The following is a 20,495-nucleotide window of genomic DNA, read 5'->3' on the forward strand; positions in this document are numbered from 1 at the left end:
AGCTGCCCCCGCCCGAACGGGAGGGCAAGGAGGCGGCGAGGGAGGAGAGGAACGCGCTCGCCACCCGCACGGGGGCGCGGGGAGAGCCTTTGCCGGCGCCCGTGCTGGGGCACAGCGTGCCTCAGGCGGCCGTGTCTGTGAAGCCCCTGGCGCTGCACCTGGCGCACAGGGCGCGCGGGCCGGGGGGGCCCTTCGGCTGGGAGCCTCCGCCACCGCTGCCTCGGGACCCGCCGGCCGAGGACGCCCGGGAGGAGGAGGCGGCGGCGGCAGGCTCTGAGGAAAAGCTGCCGCCGTCGCCGTCGCCGTCGCCGTCGCCGCCGCCGCCGCCGCCGCGTAAGGAGAATCCCTGGACCAAAAAGCCTCCCCAGCACCTGTCCCCCGCCGGGACGGGGCCGCCGCCGCTGCCCCTACTGGAAACCCTGGAGGCAGGTCTGTGGCTCCTCTGCGGTGGGCACCGGGAGGGTGTGTGCAGGGGCGACTCGCGTGGCGGCAGATGCTGGCGGGGGGCTGGGGGAGGGGCAGGCCTCCGTTCCCTGTCAGTCGGAGGTGTTTCGTTCCAAGGTGTCATTCACTCTGCCTGTTTACATAAATGGACATCTGGGAAGGGAGCAGCAGGAAGAGGTGGGACCTCGGGTTCTCCTTGGCTGGTGGGGCACGGCGGGGGTCACGGAGCTGAGCCGCTCGGCGGGCACAGCCTCAGTTATGTCTTACCCCACGTGTTAGTGACATGGGACAGCTGACTTTAGGTAGGTGTTGCAGTTCATCCTATAGAAAAGTTTCTGTAGGCTTTTTAAAAAGAGGTGAAGCCAGTCGGAGCAAGGGGGTTTATATGTTAAGTGGAAGAGCAATTGTGAAGCTTTTATTGTGAAATAATTGGTAAGCTGAAAATTTCAGTGTTTTCAAAACCGTGCTAAGTAGTCATGTTAAAAATGAGATGCTATACTGTAGTTGCTACTCACAAGCTTTGAGTTTACGACTGTGGTGGAAACTGGTTGAAATGAAATAGGATAGTTGACGAGAGAGTGAATTGCACATTAGGTGAACAGTAGTCTTCTGACATTCAGTTAGCTCACCTCTCTGGGGGAGGCAGATTATGCCACTGCGTTTGAATGCTGACCAATGCAGTATGGCCCTTGGTGCTTTATTTTGGTTCTAGCAACTGCAGGTTTTTGTTTTTTTTTTTTTTTTTTAGTTTAAGTGGAAATACTAAATAAACCGAAGACAGAAACCAGTATCTCCTAGTTTTGCTTTCTAATTAAGTTGTTGTAAATTAATGGAACTTTTCATATAGAAATTACAGCTGTTTACGTACAAGTCTTCACTCTTCTTAAAAATTAAAGGTTAACAGTGGAACAGGGAAAATTCAAGCATGTTTACAGGGTTGTGAGGCTCAAAAGAGATAAAGGAAATGGTTAAATATAAGGTGATTGTTATAGGCACACGTATTGCAGGTATAGAAGTATAGTAACATTTCTTCCAAGGAACTCCAACAGAGTGAGATAAGTGGTAATTGATTGGCACAGTAATACTCAAATCATTTTTTATAATGCTGTGGTACAGTATAACTTTATTTAAACAAAAGTTATTTTACAGCTGAGGTCCGATAAATGGTTTTTAAATCATCATTCTTGATAAATCTTAACACTTTCAGAAAAAGCTGCTTAAAATTTTGCTCTGAATTTAATACTGCCACCAGTCTCTCCTAGCTGCAAAGATCTGTTTGTTTACTAGTATTAATAACTGAAGAGAACAAAAATCTTAAAGGAAAATCTCTATAAAATTTAGCAAAGAGGGCTTACCTGGTGGTGCAGTGGTTGAGAGTCTGCCTGCCGATGCAGGGGACCACTGGGGTCCTTAATCTTTGTTGGAGATTAAGAACCAGATGATTCTTGATGTATGGTGTGGTTCATGGGGTTTTTAATTTTGCTGATGTTTCTCTGTAGGCAACATTTCTGTTCTTGGAATCTATTCTGTGCCCTCAGGAATACGGTTCTTCATATGTGGAGTGCTAGAGTAACTTTATAGCTTCTCTGCAGTACTGACTCTATACTTCTACACAACTTCTATTAGTAATTGAATAACTTAGGTAACTTTGATAAGAGATTGTTGTGTAGAAATGCACAACTTGGGTTCTAGTCCAGATAGTGTTACTACCTAGGTAGTTGACTTGTGTGAAGATTTTTAGGCCTTGTAAATGAATGAAGTTGGGTATATTTTCTTTCATTTCTTAATACCAGATTGCCTTCTATAACCTGGGTCTGCTGGCTTCCTATTTTCCTAAGCAAATTTGCAACCTCAAGAATAATGAAATAGGAGCAGAGGACCTTTAGGGTCCAGAGACCAGAGTAGGTGCAAACTAGGGGAGTGTTAAATTAGTACAATAATCTTACTAGTAGGAGGCCTATGTGATTTAGCCTATAAACCAGGATATTCATGAGAGGGAAAGAGGATATTAATTATGCTGTAATAACAGAATTAAACTATGTTTGTCCTAACCAAACCTGGATTTACTGTCACTCACTCAATGAGGTACAGGAATTCCATCCATAAAATTTCACCAGAAAGTTTATTACCAGAGATAGAAACATAGGAAATGTAGGGAAGTATTTAAGGACTTGTAATCATGAATTTTCTGTTAGAACCTGCAGTTCTAACTGAACTGCAGGTGAGGCATTCTTCAGACCTTGTGACACACTTTCCTCCACTTTTGGGATGATTCTGGCTTGTGTATTGCTGTTTCTGGTAATCCAGATAAGGTTCTCTTTTCAACCAAAGCCTGGCCCACAGGAGAGGCCTAGAATAGTGTCACTGCAGTTTTAAATTCCTGTCAGGAGACTGGAAAGAATTGTCCCCCAACCCTTGTTTAAAGTAGTTGTATTTATTTTGAAGACCTTTATTAAAATCACAGTATGGGATTTATGAGTCACTGACCTGTACCCATGGTTACATTTTGCATATTAAAAATCAGCTTTCTAATACAGTTTTAATTCTTTTACACACAAAAACGATGTATAAAAATACTGATTTTGGGAGTTCCCTGGAGGCTTAGTTGTTAGGATTTGGTGCTTTCACTGCAGAGGCCCAGGTTCGATCCCTGGTCAGGGAACCATCCCGCATGCTGCGAGTTGCAGCCAAAATACAAAAAATAAAAATAAAATGATTTTTTTTCATCTTTTTCATCCTTAGTCTTCTAGACCCCATCAACCTTCTTTTCTCCAAGTGTGCTTCCCAGAAGCCTCAAATAAGCTTACTGTAACTCTAATAACATTTTAATTGTTATGTAAATGATACATAAATATGTTCTTGTATAAAAGGAACTTTTGATGTTCCCTTCAGAAAAAAGATAGTCATGTTACCAGTTTACTGAATATCCTTTCAGTCCTTTCTGTGAAATTACTTCCAAATATAGTGTTTTGTATATGTGTTTAGAATATTTTTAAAGTTTTGGTAGATCTTTTATTTTTCTTCTTTACAACTAGTGTGTTTTTTATTCTTTAAATTAAGGTATAATTAACATTAGTTTCAGGTGTGCAACATAATGATTCGAGATTTGTGTATACATATTGCGAAATGATCACCATAAGTTTAGTTAACTACCACCTGCATACTTAGTTATAAAATAATTTTTTTTCTTGTGATGAAGTTGATCCTTTTTAATCTAAACTTTAAAAAACTGCTGAGAAGTGGTCCATAAATGTAACTGATGTAGTTAATTTAGCCATTTACGTATTGATCAACATCTTGGTTGTTAGAAACATTTTTATGCATGCCTTTTATCCTAGAGAAAATACATATCTGATTTTCTCTAGGAGAGAAAAGTGGAATTGTTAGGTCACAGTGCATTTGTTGACAAGTTGCTCTCGAAAATGACTACTAATTGATACTTGCACTTTCAGAGTACGAGAAGTAAGTAGGTTTTTTTACATGTTCTTTAAAAATTTTGTTTTATTTATTCTTTATACAGCAGGTTTTTATTAGTTATCTGTTTTACACATATTAGTGTGTATATGTCAATCCCAATCTCCCAATTCATCACACCACCACCCCCCAACCCCCTGCCACTTTCGCCCCTTGGTGTCCATACGTTTGTTCTCTACATCTGTGTCTCTATTTCTGCCCTGCAAACCGGTTTGTCTGTACCATTCCTCTAGGTTCCACATATATGCGTTAATATACGATATTTGTTCTTCTGACTTATTTCACTCTGTATGACAGTCTCTAGATCCATTCACGTCTCTACAAATGACCCAGTTTCGTTCCTTTTCATGGCTGAGTAATAATCCTTTGTATATATGTACCACATCTTCTTTATCCATTCGTCTGTCGATGGGTGTTTAGGTTGCTTCCATAACCTGGCTATTGTAAATTGTGCTGCATTGAACATTGGGGTGCATGTGTGTTGTTGAATTATGGTTTCCTCTGGGTATGTGCCCGGTTGAGGGATTGCTGGGTCATACGGTAGCTCTATTTTTAGTTTTTTAAGGAACCTCCATACTGTTCTCCATTGTGGCTGTATCAGTTTACATTCCCACCAACAGTGCAAGAGTGTTAGCTTTTCTCCACACCCTCTCCAGCATTTGTTGTTTGTAGATTTTCTGATGATGCCCATTCTAACTGGGGTGAGGTGATACCTCATGGTAGTTTTGATTTGCATTTCTTTAATAATTAGTGATGTTGAGCACCTTTTCATGTGCTTCTTGGCCATCTGTATGTCTTCTTTGGAGAAATGTCTATTTAGGTCTTCTGCCCATTTTTGGATTGGGTTGTTTGTTCTTTTAATATTGAGCCGCATGAGCTGTTTATATATTTTGGAGATTAATCCTTTGTCTGTTTGTCTGTTGATTCGTTTGCAAATATTTTCTCCCATTCTGACGGTTGTCTTTTTGTCTTGCTTGTAGTTTCCTTTGCTTTGCAAAAGCTTTTAAGTTTCATTAGGTCCCATTTCTTTATTTTTGTTTTTATTTCCATTACTCTAGGAGGTGGATCAAAAAAGATCTTGCTGTGATTTATGTCAAAGAGTGTTCTTCTTATGTTTTCCTCTAAGAGTTTTATAGTGTCCGGTCTTAACATTTAGGTCTCTAATCCCTTTTGAGTTTATTTTTGTTGATGGTGTTAAGGCGTGTTCTAATTTCATTCTTTTACATGTAGCTGTACAGTTTTCCCAGCACCACTTATTGAAAAGACTGTCTTTTCTCCATTGTATATACTTGCCTCCTTTGTCATAGATTAGTTGACCATAGGTGTGTGGGTTTATCTCTGGGCTTTCTATCCTGTTCCATTGATCTATATTTCTGTTTTTGTGCCAGTACCATATTGTCTTGATTACTGTAGCTTTGTAGTACAGTCTGAAGTCAGGGAGTCTGATTCCTCCAGCTCCGTTTTTTTCCCTCAAGATTGCTTTGGCTATTCGGGGTCTTTTGTGTCTCCATACAAACTTTAAGGGTTTTTGTTCTAGTTCTGTAAAAAATGCCACTGGGAATTTGATAGGGATTGCATTGAATCTGTAGATTGCTTTGGGTAATATAGTCATCTTCACAATATTGATTCTTCCAATCCAAAGACACGGTATATTTCTCCATTTGTTTGTGTCATCTTTGGTTTCTTTCATCAGTGTCTTACAGTTTTCTGAGTACAGGTCATTTACCTCCTTAGGTAGGTTTATTCCTAGGTATTTTATTCTTTTTGTTGCAGTGGTGACTGGGATTGTTTCCTTAATTTATCTTTCTTATCTTTCGTTGTTAGTATATAGGGATGCAAGAGGTTTCTGTGTGTTAATTTTGTATCCTGCAACTTTACCAAATTCACTGATTAGCTCTAGTAGTTTTCTGGTGGCATCTTTAAGATTCTCTATGTATAGTATCATGTCATCTGCAAACAGTGACAGTTTTACTTCTTCTTTTCCAATTTGTATTGTTTTATTTCTTTTTCTTCTCTGATTGACGTGACTAGGACTTCCAAAACTATGTTGAATAGTAGTGGCGAGAGTGGACATCCTTGTCTTGTTCCTGATCTTAGAGGAAATGCTTTCAGTTTTTCACCTTTGAGAATGATGTTTGCTGTCGTTTTGTCGTATATGGGCTTTATTATGTTGAGGTAGTTTCCCTTTATGCCCACTTTCTGGAGAGTTTTTTTCATAAATGGGTGTTGAATTTTGTCAAAAGCTTTTTCTGCATCTATTGAGATGATCATGTGGTTTTTCTTCAAGTTGTTAATATGGTGTATCACAATGATTGATTGGCATATACTGAAGAATCCCTGGGATAAATCCCACTTGCTCATGGTGTATGATCCTTTTAATGTGTTGTTGGATTCTGTTTGCTACTATTTTGTTGAGGATTTTTGCATCTATATTCATCAGTGATATTGGTTTGTAATTTTCTTTTTTTTTTTTTGGTAGTATCTTTGCCTGGTTTCATATCAGGGTGATGGTGGCCACATAGAATGAGTTTGGGAGTGTTCCTTCCTCTGCAATTTTTTGGAAGAGTTTGAGAAAGATGGGTGTTAGCTCTTCTCTAAATGTTTGATAGAATTCACTTGTGAAGCCATCTGGTCCTGGACTTTTGTTTGTTGGAAGATTTTTAATCACAGTTTCAATTTCATTACTTGTGATTGGTGTGTTCATATTTTCTGTTTCTTCCTGGTTCCGTCTTGCAAGGTTATATCTTTCTAAGAATTTGTCCGTGTCTTCCAGGTTGTCCATTTTATTGGCATAGAGTTACTTGTAGTAGTCTCTTAGGATGCTTTGTATTTAGGCGGTGTCTGTTGTAACTTCTCCTTTTTCATTTCTAATTTTATTGATTTGACTCCTCTCTTGATGAGTCTGGTTAAAGGTTTATCAATTTTGTTTATCTTCTCAAAAAACCAGCTTTTAGTTTTATTGATCTTTGCTATTGTTTTCTTTGTTTCTATTTCATTTATTTCTGCTCTGATCTTTATGATTTCTTTCCTTCTACTAACTTTGGGTTTTGTTTGTTCTTCTTTCTGTAGTTCCTTTAGGTGTAAGGTTAGATTGTTTATTTGACTTTTCTTGTTTCTTGAGGTAGGCTTGTATAACTATAAACTTCCCTCTTAGAACTGCTTTTGCTGCATCCCGTAGGTTTTGGATCATTGTGTTTTCGTTGTTATTTGTCTCTAGGTATTTTTTCTTTTCTTTTTTTTTTTTATCTCCCTGCGGTACGCGGGCCTCTCACCACTGTGGCTTCTCCTGTCGCGGAGCACAGGCTCTGGACGCGCAGCCTCAGCGGCCATGGCTCACGGGCCCAGCTGCTCCATGGCACGTGGGATCCTCCTGTACCGGGGCACGAACCCATGTCCCCTGCATTGGCAGGTGGACTCTCAACCACTGTGCCACCAGGGAAGCCCTCTAGGTAGTTTTTGATTTCCTTTTTGATTTCTTCAGTGATCTCTTGGTTATTTACTAACATACTGTTTAGCCTCCATGTGTTTGTGTTTTTTACATTTTTTTCCTTATAATTGATTTCTAATCTCCTAGCGCTGTGGTTGAATAAGATGCTTCATATGATTTCAGTTTTCTTAAGTTTACAGAGGCTTGATTTGTGACCCAAGATTTGTCCTATCCTGGAGAATGTTCCGTGTGCACTAGAGGAGAAAGTGTAATCTGCTGTTTTTTGGATGGAATGTCCTATAAATATCAATTAAATCTATCTGGTCTATTTTGTCATTTAAAGCTTGTGTTTCCTTATTAATTTTCTGTCTGGATGATCTGTTCATTGCTGTAAGTGAGGTGTTAAAGTCCCCTACTATTATTATCTTACTGTTGATTTCCTCTTTTATGGCTGTTAGCATTTGCCTTATGTATTGTGGTGCTCCTGTGTTGGGTGTATATATATTTATAATTGTTATATCTTCTTGGGTTGATCCCTTGATCATTATATAGTGTCCTTCCTTGTCTCTTGTAACATTCTTTATTTTAAAGTCTATTTTATCTGATATGAGTATTGCAACTCCCGCTTTCTTTTGATTTTCATTTGCATGGAATATCTTTTTCCATTTCCTCACTTTCAGTCTGTCTGTGTCCCTAGATCTGAAGTGGGTCTCTTGTAGACAGAATATATATGGGTCCTGTTTTCGTATCCATGAGCAAGCCCGTGTCTTTCTGTTGGAACATTTAATCCATTCACGTTTAAGGTAATTATCGATATGTATGTTCCTATTAACCATTTTCTTAATTGTTATGGGTTTGTTTTTGTAGGTCCTTTTCTTCTCTTATGTTTCCCACTTAGAGAAGTGCCTTTTGCATTTGTTGTAGAGCTGGTTTGGTGGTGCTGAATTCTCTTAGCTTTTGCTTGTCTGTAAAGCTTTTGATTTCTCCATCAAATGGGAATGAGATCCTTGCCAGGTAGAGTAATCTTGGTTGTAGGTTCTTCTCTTTCATCACTTTAAATATATCGTGCCACTCCCTTCTGGTTTATAGAGTTTCTGCTGAGAAATCAGCTGTTAACCTAATGGGAGTCCCCTTGTATGTTATTTGTCGTTTTTTCCTTGTTGCTTTCAATAATTTTTTTTTGTCTTTAATTTTTGTCAGTTTGATTACTATGTGTCTCGGTGTGTTTCTCCTTGGGTTTATCCTGTCTGGGACTCTCTGCTCTTCCTGGACTTGGGTGGCTATTTCCTTTCCCACGTTAGGGAAGTTTTCGACTATAATCTCTTCAAATATTTTCTTAGGTCCTCTCTCTCTCTCTCTCTTTTCCTTCTGGGACCCCTGTCATGTGAATGTTTAATGTTGTCCCAGAGGTCTCTTAGGCTGTCTTCATTTCTTTTCATTCTTTTTTGTTTATTCTCTTCCGTGGCAATGAATTCCACCATTCTGTCTTCCAGGTCACTTATCCATTCTTCTGCCTCAGTTATTCTGCTATTGATTCCTTCTAGTGTATTTTTCATTTCAGTTATTGTATTGTTCATCTCTGTTGGTTTGTTCTTTAATTCTTCTAGGTGTTTGTTCTTTAATTCTTCTAGGTCTTTGTTAAACATTTCTTGCATCTTCTCGATCTTTGCCTCCATTCTTTTTCCGAGGTCCTGGATCATCTTCACTATCATTATTCTGAATTTTTTTTCTGGAAGGTTACGTATTTCCACTTCATTTAGTTGTTTTTCTGGGGTTTTATCTTGTTCCTTCATCTGGTACAAAGTCCTCTGCCTTTTCATTTTGTCCATCTTTCTGTGAATGGTTTTCCTTCCACAGGCTGAAGAATTGTAGTTCTTCTTGCCTCTGCTGTCTGCCCTCTGGTGGATGAGGTTATCTCGCTTTTTTTACATTTTTTTAAGGCACTCATTTACTGTAGCAAAATGCCATCTTATGACATTTTCCCCTTAAATGTAATAAAACATGTGATTCATAACTGTCAGTGCGTTTTCTTAATTAAAGCTTTGCTAAAGATTATGGTCATGAGTAAAATTGCCCGTCATACTGCAGTTTTTGTTTTCACTATCCAAGCTCTTAAAATGAATTCCTCGTCTATTAGGAATTGTTTCCTTATAGATTAAGATATTAGAATAATATTCAAAGAAGTTGTATAGTGACTCACTAGTGATGTTTGAAAAATGGATATGTGAAAATCACACACTTGTTCATGTATGTTTATATATACTTGGAGCCACTGGTAGCTTATTTTTCTTAGGTTTCATCTGCCTGAAAAAAATTTTTTTAATTAAAATTTCTTTATATTTTAAGTTTTAGGTTGGCTTTGTTTTTCAGTCTTAGGTTTTTTCTAATGATATGCTAGGAGGGCAGTTTCCTCCATTTTGGCTGGAACATGGGAAAATGAAAATATTGTTTTCTTTTTTTAAAATAAATTTATTTTATTTTTGGCTGTGTTGGGTCTTTATTGCTGTGCATGGGCTTTATCTAGTTGCAGTGAGCGGGGGCTACTCTTCGTTTTGGTGCACAGGCTTCTTATTGTGGTAGCTTCTCTTGTTGTGGAGCACGGGCTCTTAGGCCTGTGGGCTTCAGTAGTTGTGGCTAGCAGGCTCTAGAGCCCAGGCTCAGTAGTTGCAGTGCATGGGCTTATTTGCTCTGCCGGGTGTGGGATATTCCTGGACTAGGGCTCGAACCCGTGTCCCCTGCATTGGCAGGCGGATTCTTAACTACTGCACTACCAGGGAAGTCCTGAGGTCATTTATTTAAATAACAGTTATCCGTAAACCTACAGTGAACATTTTTCTTTTTTTTGGTTGGGGGGCTGTGCCGCTCAGCCTGCAGTATCTTAGCTCCCCAACCAGGGATCGCACCTGTGCCGACTGCAGTGGAAGCATTGAGTCTTAACCACTGGGCCTCCAGGAAAGTCCCTGCAGTGAACATCTCATACTGACATCATTGTACCTTGTGTTGATTACCAGATAATTTCTCAGAAATGAAATTGTTTCATTAAAACGTATGTACATTTTATTTTACTTTAAAAAATTTTTTAAATTTAAAAATTTAAATTTTTAAAGTTTTAAAAATTTTATTGGATTATAGTTGATTTACAATGTGTGTTAGTTTCAGGTGTACAGCAGAGTGATTCAGTTATATATATACACATATATTCTTTTTCAGATTCTTTTCTCATATAGGTTATCACAGAAGATTGAGTAGAGTTCCCTGTACTATACAGTAGGTCCTTATTGGTTATCTATCTTATAAAAAAGTATATATATTTTATTATTATTATTATTATTTTGGCCATGCGGCTTGCGGGATTTTAGTTTCCTGACCAGGTAATGAACCTGGGCCCTTGGCAGTGAGAACATGAAGGCCTAACCACTGGACTGCCAAGAAATTCCGCAAAAAGTATATACGTTTTAAATGACAGATTACCCTTGCAAGATTCTACTGCTTAATACTCATTACAACAGCATGAGAGAAATGTCCATCTATATAAGCTGGTCAATGCTTGGTATTCTCTGTTTTGTCAGAATGATAGGTGAAAACTGTTCTGTTTTACTTTACATTTCTTAGTACAGTTGAGTTAGCATTTCATATTTGGCCACTGGTATTTCGTTTTTGAATCATCTCTTTATTTTTTACTCAGATTTATTTATTTATTTTTAAAGCTCAGTGTCATTCTTTTAACAGGAAAGGAGTGGGTTGATGAGGTGGTCTAAGAGTAGCACAAAGGACTTCCTTATGTGGAACTTGGAATTAGACAGATGTGTTCACAGTTGGCATTGCACATCTGCATGTTCCCCTTCTCCCTCTCTTAGGGAGTCTGCCCTGTGAAGTTGACAGCATGAAGGAGCAGACCAGAATGCTTGCTTTTTGTGGACAGCTAGCTCCCAAAGAAAAGGGCGGAAAGGTGTTGGCTTTGCAAGTCAGTTCTTTTCCTAAACTCATTAATCTGGAAACTTACTGTTTCTGTGGGAGGAATTGGGACTTGGGAACAGGGATATTCCAGGAAAGTCTTCCTTTTAAAAAAGTAAATTAGGGGTTTCCCTGGTGGCACAGTGGTTAAGAATCCGCCTGCCAATGCAGGGGACACGGGTTCAATCCCTGGTCCGGGAAGATCCCACATGCCGCGGAGCAACTAAGCCCGTGCACCACAATTACTGAGCCTGCTCGCCTAGAGCCCGTGCTCCACAACAAGAGAGCCACTGCAATGTAAAGCCCACGCACCACAACAAAGAGTAACACCTACTTGCCACAACTAGAGGAAGCCCACGTGCAGCAGCGAAGACCCAATGCAGCCAAGAATAAATAAATAAATAAACAAACAAACATTAAAAAAGAAGTTATTAAAAAAAAAGAAATCACTTTCCTATCCCAGCGTATCCAACCACATTGGCCAGCATAATTTGTCAAATAACTTTTAATGAGAATAAATTACAGTATTGATTGTGTACTTAATGATACTCGATGGATAAAATGTCAGAATTATAGAGGCCACAGAGTTAAATGTGCACTTTTTTCCCATTGTATTTCCTGAGGAGGTGTTAAAGTTGAGAGAGTAAAATTTAAACAAAAATCCAAAATTTTTGAGTTCAAAAAGAATTTATTGAAATCAAAATCTCTCTCCCTTTTATTTTTTTAATTTGTTTAATATTTGTTTTTTAAGGTTTCTTTTTGATATGGACCCGTTTTTAAAGTCTTTATTGAATTTGTTACAATATTGCTTCAGTTTTATGTTTTGGTTTTTTGGCCAGGAGGCATGTGGGATCTCAGCTCCCTGACCAGGGGTCAAACCCGTGACCCCTGCATTGGAGGGTGGATCCTTAATCACTGGACCACAAGGGAAGTCCCCTGATTTTAAAGCAATAGAAAGATTATTAACTCATGCTCAAATATTTTTTGGTTTGTAAATAACATTTAATATTGAAGTTAAAAAGTTTTATTTTTATGTGGTCAGAATAATTTTTTAAATTTCTGACCTTAATTTTGTGATTATTAATGTCTAATTGATTTGTAATAAAACTCGCTTGTGTGGCCTATCCCTAAATACTTTTCAGTACATCAGGTAGTTTGTATAAGGCTGTGTTTTGTAACCACCAGGCACTTAATTTACTTGACTTAGCAATGTTTTGGGACATGTTTTCTACTTTGTTGAGGGAAAGGTCTTTCAAATGTTCTATGCTGTATAACTTCCATACAATATACATGATATTTACAAAATATACCTCAGTCAAATTCTAATGTTCAAATATTGTTTTTGTTAAATTAGTTTTTTTCCTGCTTCCCTTTTTTTCCTCTCTCCATATTTTTTTTCTGTATCTCATTTTTGTTAGTGAAGTATTTATCCTTATGCACATTGACACATATGTATACACTTATATATGTGTCCCAAAAGTATAAAGAAGTATAAAGCAAATACCCATGTACTCACTATTCTGCTTTAGAAATAAAATTACTACAATATTCAAGATCCCTGTGTGCCCATCCCTGGTGATGTCTTCATCCTTCATCAGTCTTCCTTTCATGAAATCTTATTTGAATGTTTCTCGGTTTTAACTCAAAGATTACTTTATTTTAGTCTATGAATTGGTCATTGCCACGATTTTTGGGATTCATGTTTTGCTGAATTACTGTGTTTTCTGTAGCTGCAGATCCCACGTTTTCTGCTTTTTAATATTTAGGTCATGTTTAGCTAGATGATCATCATGGTAGATAATGAATCAAGATACAAGACACTGTAAAGCTTCATTACAATGAAGACTATATTTGTCAATCTTTGTGTTCTTATTCAAGAGGGACAAGTGATGATACCATGATAGTCTTGTACAAACTTTTACAGAGATCGCTTCTATTTTTTATGGCTTGGATCTAGATACAGCCTATTACGGTTGCCAAACTTTGTTTTCTGACGACAAATAGTTTGAAGTCTTCTGATTTATTTTCTGCATGCTCCTTGATGCATGTGAATGTATTTATATGTATATATAATATATATAGAAAAATGTATTCCGTTGGGAGTTGATTCACTAACTTTACTGTATTAAAACATGTTATATTGCTAATTTTTCCATGTTACATTCTATTAGTGAACGGATTGGTCTATCAGTTCAGTGTAAGTAAACTTAATATTTTCTACATCTTGATTTGAACACTGAAGACCACTTTGAATCTACATTTGAAATGTAGTTCATTTCTTGTTAGGAATTTGAGTCTCAGAACGTTGGATTTTGTTGAGAATAATTATTCCACTGACTTAACTGAAATTGGTTTGTTATTCTGTTAAGTATTTTGCATGATGTGGTTGTAAAAACAATTCCATGTTTTTTTGTTTTGTTTTGTTTTGTTTTAGAGCTCAGTTCCCCCCAGATTATAAAAGCAGGAAAACTCAAGACAAAGAAATCCAACAAGGTATGTCATGACAAGAAATAGTTTTTAACTATTTTGAAAGGAACTCCTCTTAGATTATTGTGTATTTTTCTCTTCTAAGTCTATCATTGATGTTAGTTTAAAGTTAATATGCTAGAAAATTGTAGCCTTTATCCAAATCCCCATATGCCTCTGTTATCCTGTCTCTATCAGTTTAGTCAAGGTCATTATTCATGCCACAAGTTGGATCGTAAGACATTCCTCTTGCTGTGTTCTGTTGTTTGGAGAAGGTTTTGCATTATTTTTGCAAATGCCTGCATATAATTGAATGAGGGTGATTTTAAAAATTGCTTTCACTTTTAGAAAATATTTTTTCTACTTAAAATTTCTAAACTGCAGACATAACACTTATTTACCTCTTAGGCTAGTGATTTCAGCGATATGTCAAACTGGCCAACACCAAGTGAATTAGTGAACACTGAAGTGAGTATTGTTTTAAGACTTCTTATTTTTTTTTTTAAATAAAGGGAAGGTATTCTCATTTTAACATGCTGAATTTATTTTACTTCAAATTTAGAGAATTGCATTAATAAAATACCCATTTTTCAGATACCTTGATTTCATTCATCACATTGCCTTCATCTGGTTGTATTCTCAGGACCACACATTTGGAAAGGATGGGGTACCATGCTGTCAGCTTCACGTAATGCCTACAAATAGATTACTTTTTAATGTGTCTAAGTGAAGCCCATTTTGTGTTTCAGAATGTATTCTATATGTTTTCTTTGAGTTACAGTCTTTTCAATGTGTTGAAGTCCTAACTCTCTATATACACATGCATATATATGCATATATATCATATCAAGAGATGTTCAGTAAATGGATTTTTAATTTATCTATGAAAGAAGTTCTAAAAGATGTTCTGAGATATTCTATCAAAAGTCTTTTTAGAGAAGTAGTATATATGGTATCTGATTACGTAGTTTCATTTGACACTGTACATCTTGCTATTTGTAATTTGTGCAGAATTATTGGTGTGTAGTTTAAAAACTATAAACTATAACTAAAACTAGTTAACTATAAAGCAGCTTAGTTGTTGTATAAATGACATAATAAACTGCACATATATAAAGTGTACAGTTTGATACGCTTTGACCTATGAAACCTTTGCCACAAACAAGATAATGAACTTAATTTGTAATTCTTCCTGTCACATTCCACCCCCTCACCCCATCATCCCAGGCAACCACTGATAAGCTTTCTGTCACTTAGTTAATTTGCATTTTCTACAGTTTTTTTTTTTTTTAAATTGGAGTATAGTTGATTTACAAGGCATTTTCTACAATTTTATGTAAGTGGAGTCATACAGGATGCATCCTTTTTTTTTTTCTGGCTTTCATTTAGCTTAATTATTTTGAGATTTATTTATGTTATACGTATTAGTAGTTCATTCCTTCTTATTTTCTGGATAGTACTCCATTGTATGGATATAATGCTGTCCATTCACCTATTGGTGGACATTTGTGTTGATTCCAGTTTTTGGCTATTAAGAATAAAGCTGCTATATCAGGACTTCCCTGGTGGTGCAGTGGTTAAGAATCCACCTGCCAATGCAGGGGACACGGGTTCGAGCCCTGGTCTGGGAAGATCCCACATGCCGCGGAGCAACTAAGCCCGTGTGCCACAACTACTGAGCCTGTGCTCTAGAGTCCGCGTGCCACAGCTACTGAAGCCCGCGCGCCTAGAGCCCGTGCTCCACAGCAAGAGAAGCCACCGCAATGAGAAGCCTGCGCACCACAACGAAGAGTAGCCTCCGCTCGCCACAACCAGAGAAAGCCCGCGTGCAGCAACGAAGATGCAACGCAGTCAAAAATAAATTTATAAAGAGAAATAAAGCTGCTATATAAGCATTTATGTACAAAATTTTGCATGGAATAATGCTTTTGTTTTTCTTGGGAGTGGAATGGTTGGATTTTATGGTAGCTATTTATTTAACTTTTAAAACTACTAAACTTTTTATTCCACCAGCAGTGTATGAGAATTCTACTTATTCTGTAGCCTCACTAATACTCTATGTGGTCAGCCTTTTAATTTTAGTCAGTCTAGTAGGTGTATAGTGGTATCACACTATAGTTTTTAATTTGCATTTTTCTAATGATGTCAAGCACATTTTCATGTACATTTGTCATCACTATATCTTTTTGATGAAGTGTCTGTTCAACTCTAGCCCACATTTCAATTGTTTTCTTGTTACTGCATTGTAGAGTTCATTATATATTTTAGATACAAGTCCTTTTATCAAAAACTTAGCAAATATTTTCTTCCAGTTTTTCAAATGACTTTTAACAGTGTCTTTTGTAAAGTAGTTTTTTATTTTTGATAAAAGTTGTCATTCTTTTTGCGATATTTAGGTAAGGTGTTACCACAGATTTTTGGATATGTTAGTGAAAATGTTCATGAAAATTATTTCATTCAGAAAACCTTTTTGCAGTGTCAGAGTGTCATCAGCCTAGGAAATAAGAAGCCGCAAAACAGAAAAGAAAGAGAAGACAAGGTTGAAAAGAGAAGTAACAGTGAAAGCAAAGAAAGCCGGGAAACAAAATTAGATGGTCCTGGTGAAAATGTCAGTGAGGATGAGGCTCAGTCAAGTAATCAACGAAAGAAAGGTTAGTTTGTTTACATCTTCATTTTGATTTTTAAGTTTTTGAAGAGAGTTGTAGTAATGAAGAATTGTATTTAATCAGTTGATTCCTGGTAGTCACCAGTTAGTAGTTTGGATTTCTTCAGGATACCATCTACAATGGTAACTGATTTTCTTTTATAGCATTTCTGAACTATGAGACTTTCCTCTCTACGTTTGACTTGTATTTTATGTAAGAATGGATTTAAATTCCACCGATAGAGGTGGGTGTAGATATATTCTTGGAAAGTTGTATGATAACTATTGTTTTTTAAATCTGCATTGGAACAGCTCCCTTTTTTTCAGGAAATTTTGAGAAAATATTTTTCTGAGACAAAATTGAGAACAATATTGGTCAATTCTTTTTCCTCATTGCATTCCCCCATTACTCTTTGAAGGAAAAAAATAGTGTCTTTACTTCCTTTTCCATATTCTTTTAGGAACTTCTCATGTGTCTAGGGACAGATAATGATTTAATTGGTAAAAGCATATTCTCATTAAGTGTTCTGAGTCTCAATAAAAGTGTCTTCAGGGGTTTTTAGGCAGAAAAGTTCTTTAAACTGTCAGAAGGTCAGTAGCTGAGAAAAAGTGAACTCTGGGGAGAGGGCAGGGGGTGCTATTGGAGAGGTAGGAAAGGTCCATGTTATTCAGGGCTTTGGTAACTTGGAATTGGTATTTTAAGTACTGTGGGAAGCCATTGAAGCATTTAATTCTTGGAGGTGATGGGGCATGGGAGGGGACATTTCATGATGAAGTAGTTGCCAGCCAACTTCTTTAATAATGGAACTAACAGCCTACCGTGTACTGAGCACTTACTTGAATTTTTTTTTTTTGATGACTATTATAACCCTTAGCTGCAGGGTAGTCATGAGGCTCACTCGATATAGTATGCCAAGGGTAATTGCTCAGAAGTGGTGGCAGTAGGACAACCATGTGGTTGTTACAAAAAATTTCCCCATTTCTTGAATGCTTAATCACTAACCTTTTTCATGCTCCTTTGATACATAAGTAGTCTTTTTGACTGTCTAGAAGTCATACAGGTAACAAGACCTATCCTGCTCTAAAATTTGTCTTCCTTGTTAGTTGCTTCAATTAAAACTGATTAGCCAACACTAAAATGCAGGTGTTTGTAGTTAAAGTAATTTTATATAATCGGGTCATGAATTGACTCTCCTTAGAGCACACATGTTTATCTTTAAGTGCTTATTTATGCCCAAAGTATCTCATTGATAGAATTTACATATAGACTTTAAGGAGTTTTTAGATTCTTTCTTATTCTCTTTTCCTTATCTGTCTGTAGTTTGCAGTATTAGTAGGAAATTAGTACACTAATATTCCCTTAATTACTTTGATAGTTTTTTCCTTTGCCCATGAGTCTTTTTGTTTTAGTTGAAATTAGTACACTAATATTCCCTTAATTACTTTGATAGTTTTTTCCTTTGCCCATGAGTCTTTTTGTTTTAGTTGAAATTAGTACACTAATATTCCCTTAATTACTTTGATAGTTTTTTCCTTTGCCCATGAGTCTTTTTGTTTTAGTTGAAATATATAGAAATGTTCAGGCAGAAGACTGAACATTTTGAAACCTTAACTATGGAATTCATGAACAGGTAACCTTCACAATTTCACTATACTAAATATAACAATTAATTACACTATCACTTAGTCAACAAGAAGCTTTAAATTGCTTGTATCTCTTAATAAGTTAGGAAAATGTGTAGTAGCTATACAAAGGTTTATCAAATGCAGTTAGACAGATTTTATACTTAAACTTTATTTTGAAAAAGCTCTTTCATTAGTAGTGATGCTGGATGAATTAATATTTGAGGCAGTGATTTGAACCTGAAAGTGTTTTGAATCACTGGTCAAACAGTTATCAGGTATACCCTGTTCTAAAGCCTAAGTATCAAGTATTAGGTGGAAATAGTGTGTACACTTAATATTTTTTATGGCTTATTTGTCAGAATTAAACAGAAGAGTGTGCATTTCACTTAAAAGCAAAAGAATTCCAATGATACTCTATCACTGGCTTTTCACTTGAGTTTTAGAAACTTATTATTTGCCCAAACAAGTTTATTAAAGAGCTAGGGGAGCAGAAGAAAATCATTTTGGTACTCTACAAGTAATCCCTTTAAGGACAAATTAAGTCTTTCATTTATTTAATTAAAATTTAGAGTCCTTTCACAATTGCAAAGCTTTAATGAAAATTGTGCATTGTCATTAAATGATTTTATTTTGTTTTCTTCAAGCTAATAAGCACAAGTGGGTACCACTCCACTTAGATGATGTAAGACCAGACAGTCAAGAAAGACCAGGGTCCCGGAATAGCTCAAGATGTCAACCTGAAGCAAGTAAATCACATAACAATAGGAGAAATGACACACGAAGTAAGTAACATTCTAAGAGAAAAATGAGTCATCTAGTCTTAATCTTACTATTTTAACAACCATGTATAGTATAAACTATTTGAGAGTAAGTTGCAGACATTGTGCCCCTTTAACCCTAAATACTTCAGAGTATGTATCATAAGATCAGTAATACACTGTGACTATCCACAGGCAGAATTTCTCAATAATGCCCTTTACAGTTTTTTTCTCCTCTTTTCTGGGATCTAATCTGTGATCACACATTGCTTTTAGTTGTCTCTGTTAGTCTGGAATAATTCTTCTGCTTTTGTCTTTCATGACGTTGATTTTTTTCTGAAGGCTTTAAGACAGTAATGTGGTAGCTATACTTATACCTTTGGGTTTTCTGATGTTTCCTCATGATTGGATTTGGGTTATAAATTTTTGGCAGGAATACTGCAAAAGTTAAATGGTTTTCTTTGTAGTGTATAACCTGAAAACACATGTGGTATTGGTTTATCTTATTATTGGTGATACTAACTTTGAGCACTTGGTTAAGATGAGGTACTCCAGGTTTCTTTATTGTAAAGATACCCTTTTTCCCTTGGTAATTAACATGTAATTTGTGGAGAGAGACTTTGAGACTGTGGGAATACCCATTTTTTCATCAGACTTTTCATATGAGCTTCAGTTTCCATTGGTGATTTTTATTCTTGCCTGATTATTACCATGATGGTTGCAAATGCTGAATAGGTAATCTTCAGAATTTCACTATACTAGTATTTGTCTTACTGCATCATTCTTTCTATATTTATTAGCTGGCATTCCACTGTAAAGAACAACTTCCTATTATTAGCGTGGACTAAAGGCGTCTTATGTTTTCAGTGGTTGAAATTGTTATCATGATTGTTTAATTTGATGCTCAAATTGTCCCAGAGTTGGCTAGTGGAAGCCTCTTCTGGGTGGTTTCTGGATCATTCTTTAAAAAGTCAACTTTACTGAGTTAATAATTATATATATTAAAGTACACTGAAATTACTGTCAAGTCCCCTAACCACGAGTCTACTTTCTGTCAGATTTGACTTATCTTTTCAGAATTTCGTATAAATTGAACTGTGTAATATAAATTATATCCTCTTGTGTTCTTTTGCTCAGCATAATGATTTTCACATTCATCAGTGTTGTTCCATATATCAGTAGTTTCTACCTCTTTATTGCATAATAGTTTTCTGTTGAATGGATATTCTCCTTTATCCATTCATGTTGGTGAATATTTGGCTTGTTACCAGTTTTTGCCTGTTATGAGTAATGCCGACATGAACATTTGTGTACAGACCTTTGTGTGGGCATATGTCTTAGATTCTCGGGTAAACATCTAGGAGTGGATTGCTAGGTGGTATGGTAAACGTGTGTGTGTGTATATTTTTTTGCTGTGCCATGCAGCATGCGGGATCTTAGTTCCCCAACTAAGGATTGAACCCATGCCCCCTGCAGTGAAAGCGTGGAGTCGTAACCACTGGACTGCCAAGGAAGTCCCCGGTAAATGTATATTTAACGTAATAAGAAATTGCCAAATGTTTCTTTTTTAAAAAAATTTATTTATTTTATTTTTGGCTGTGTTGGGTCTTCGTTGCTGCACGCAGGCTTTCTTTAGTTGCGGATATGGGGCTACTCTTTGTTTTCGTCCGCAGGCTTCTCATGGCAGTGGCTTTGCTTTGTT

The 20,495-nt window shown here is 36.9% G+C and overlaps 1 protein-coding gene across 5 annotated transcripts in view; it reads left to right on the plus strand.

Annotated features, from left to right (window-relative positions):
• Positions 1-20,495, plus strand: part of LARP1B (La ribonucleoprotein 1B) — a 113,640-nt gene that overhangs the window by 522 nt on the left and 92,623 nt on the right. For 3 of the 5 annotated variants that reach the window (XM_024745175.1, XM_024745176.1, XM_024745177.1), the window contains exons 1-5: positions 355-429; positions 13,734-13,792; positions 14,174-14,233; positions 16,242-16,416; positions 18,680-18,817. In XM_024745175.1, coding sequence (XP_024600943.1) covers positions 14,192-14,233; positions 16,242-16,416; positions 18,680-18,817 — 355 coding nt within the window. In that variant the 5' untranslated portion in view covers positions 355-429; positions 13,734-13,792; positions 14,174-14,191. Of the gene's footprint in view, positions 430-13,733; positions 13,793-14,173; positions 14,234-16,241; positions 16,417-18,679; positions 18,818-20,495 lie in introns of all 5 variants that reach the window. The other 2 variants (XM_024745178.1, XM_024745174.1) reach the window with 2 other exon arrangements.

This window comes from Neophocaena asiaeorientalis, unplaced genomic scaffold (assembly GCF_003031525.2).
Source record: "Neophocaena asiaeorientalis asiaeorientalis breed wild unplaced genomic scaffold, Neophocaena_asiaeorientalis_V1.1 scaffold65, whole genome shotgun sequence".
NCBI classification, from domain to species: domain Eukaryota; kingdom Metazoa; phylum Chordata; class Mammalia; order Artiodactyla; family Phocoenidae; genus Neophocaena; species Neophocaena asiaeorientalis.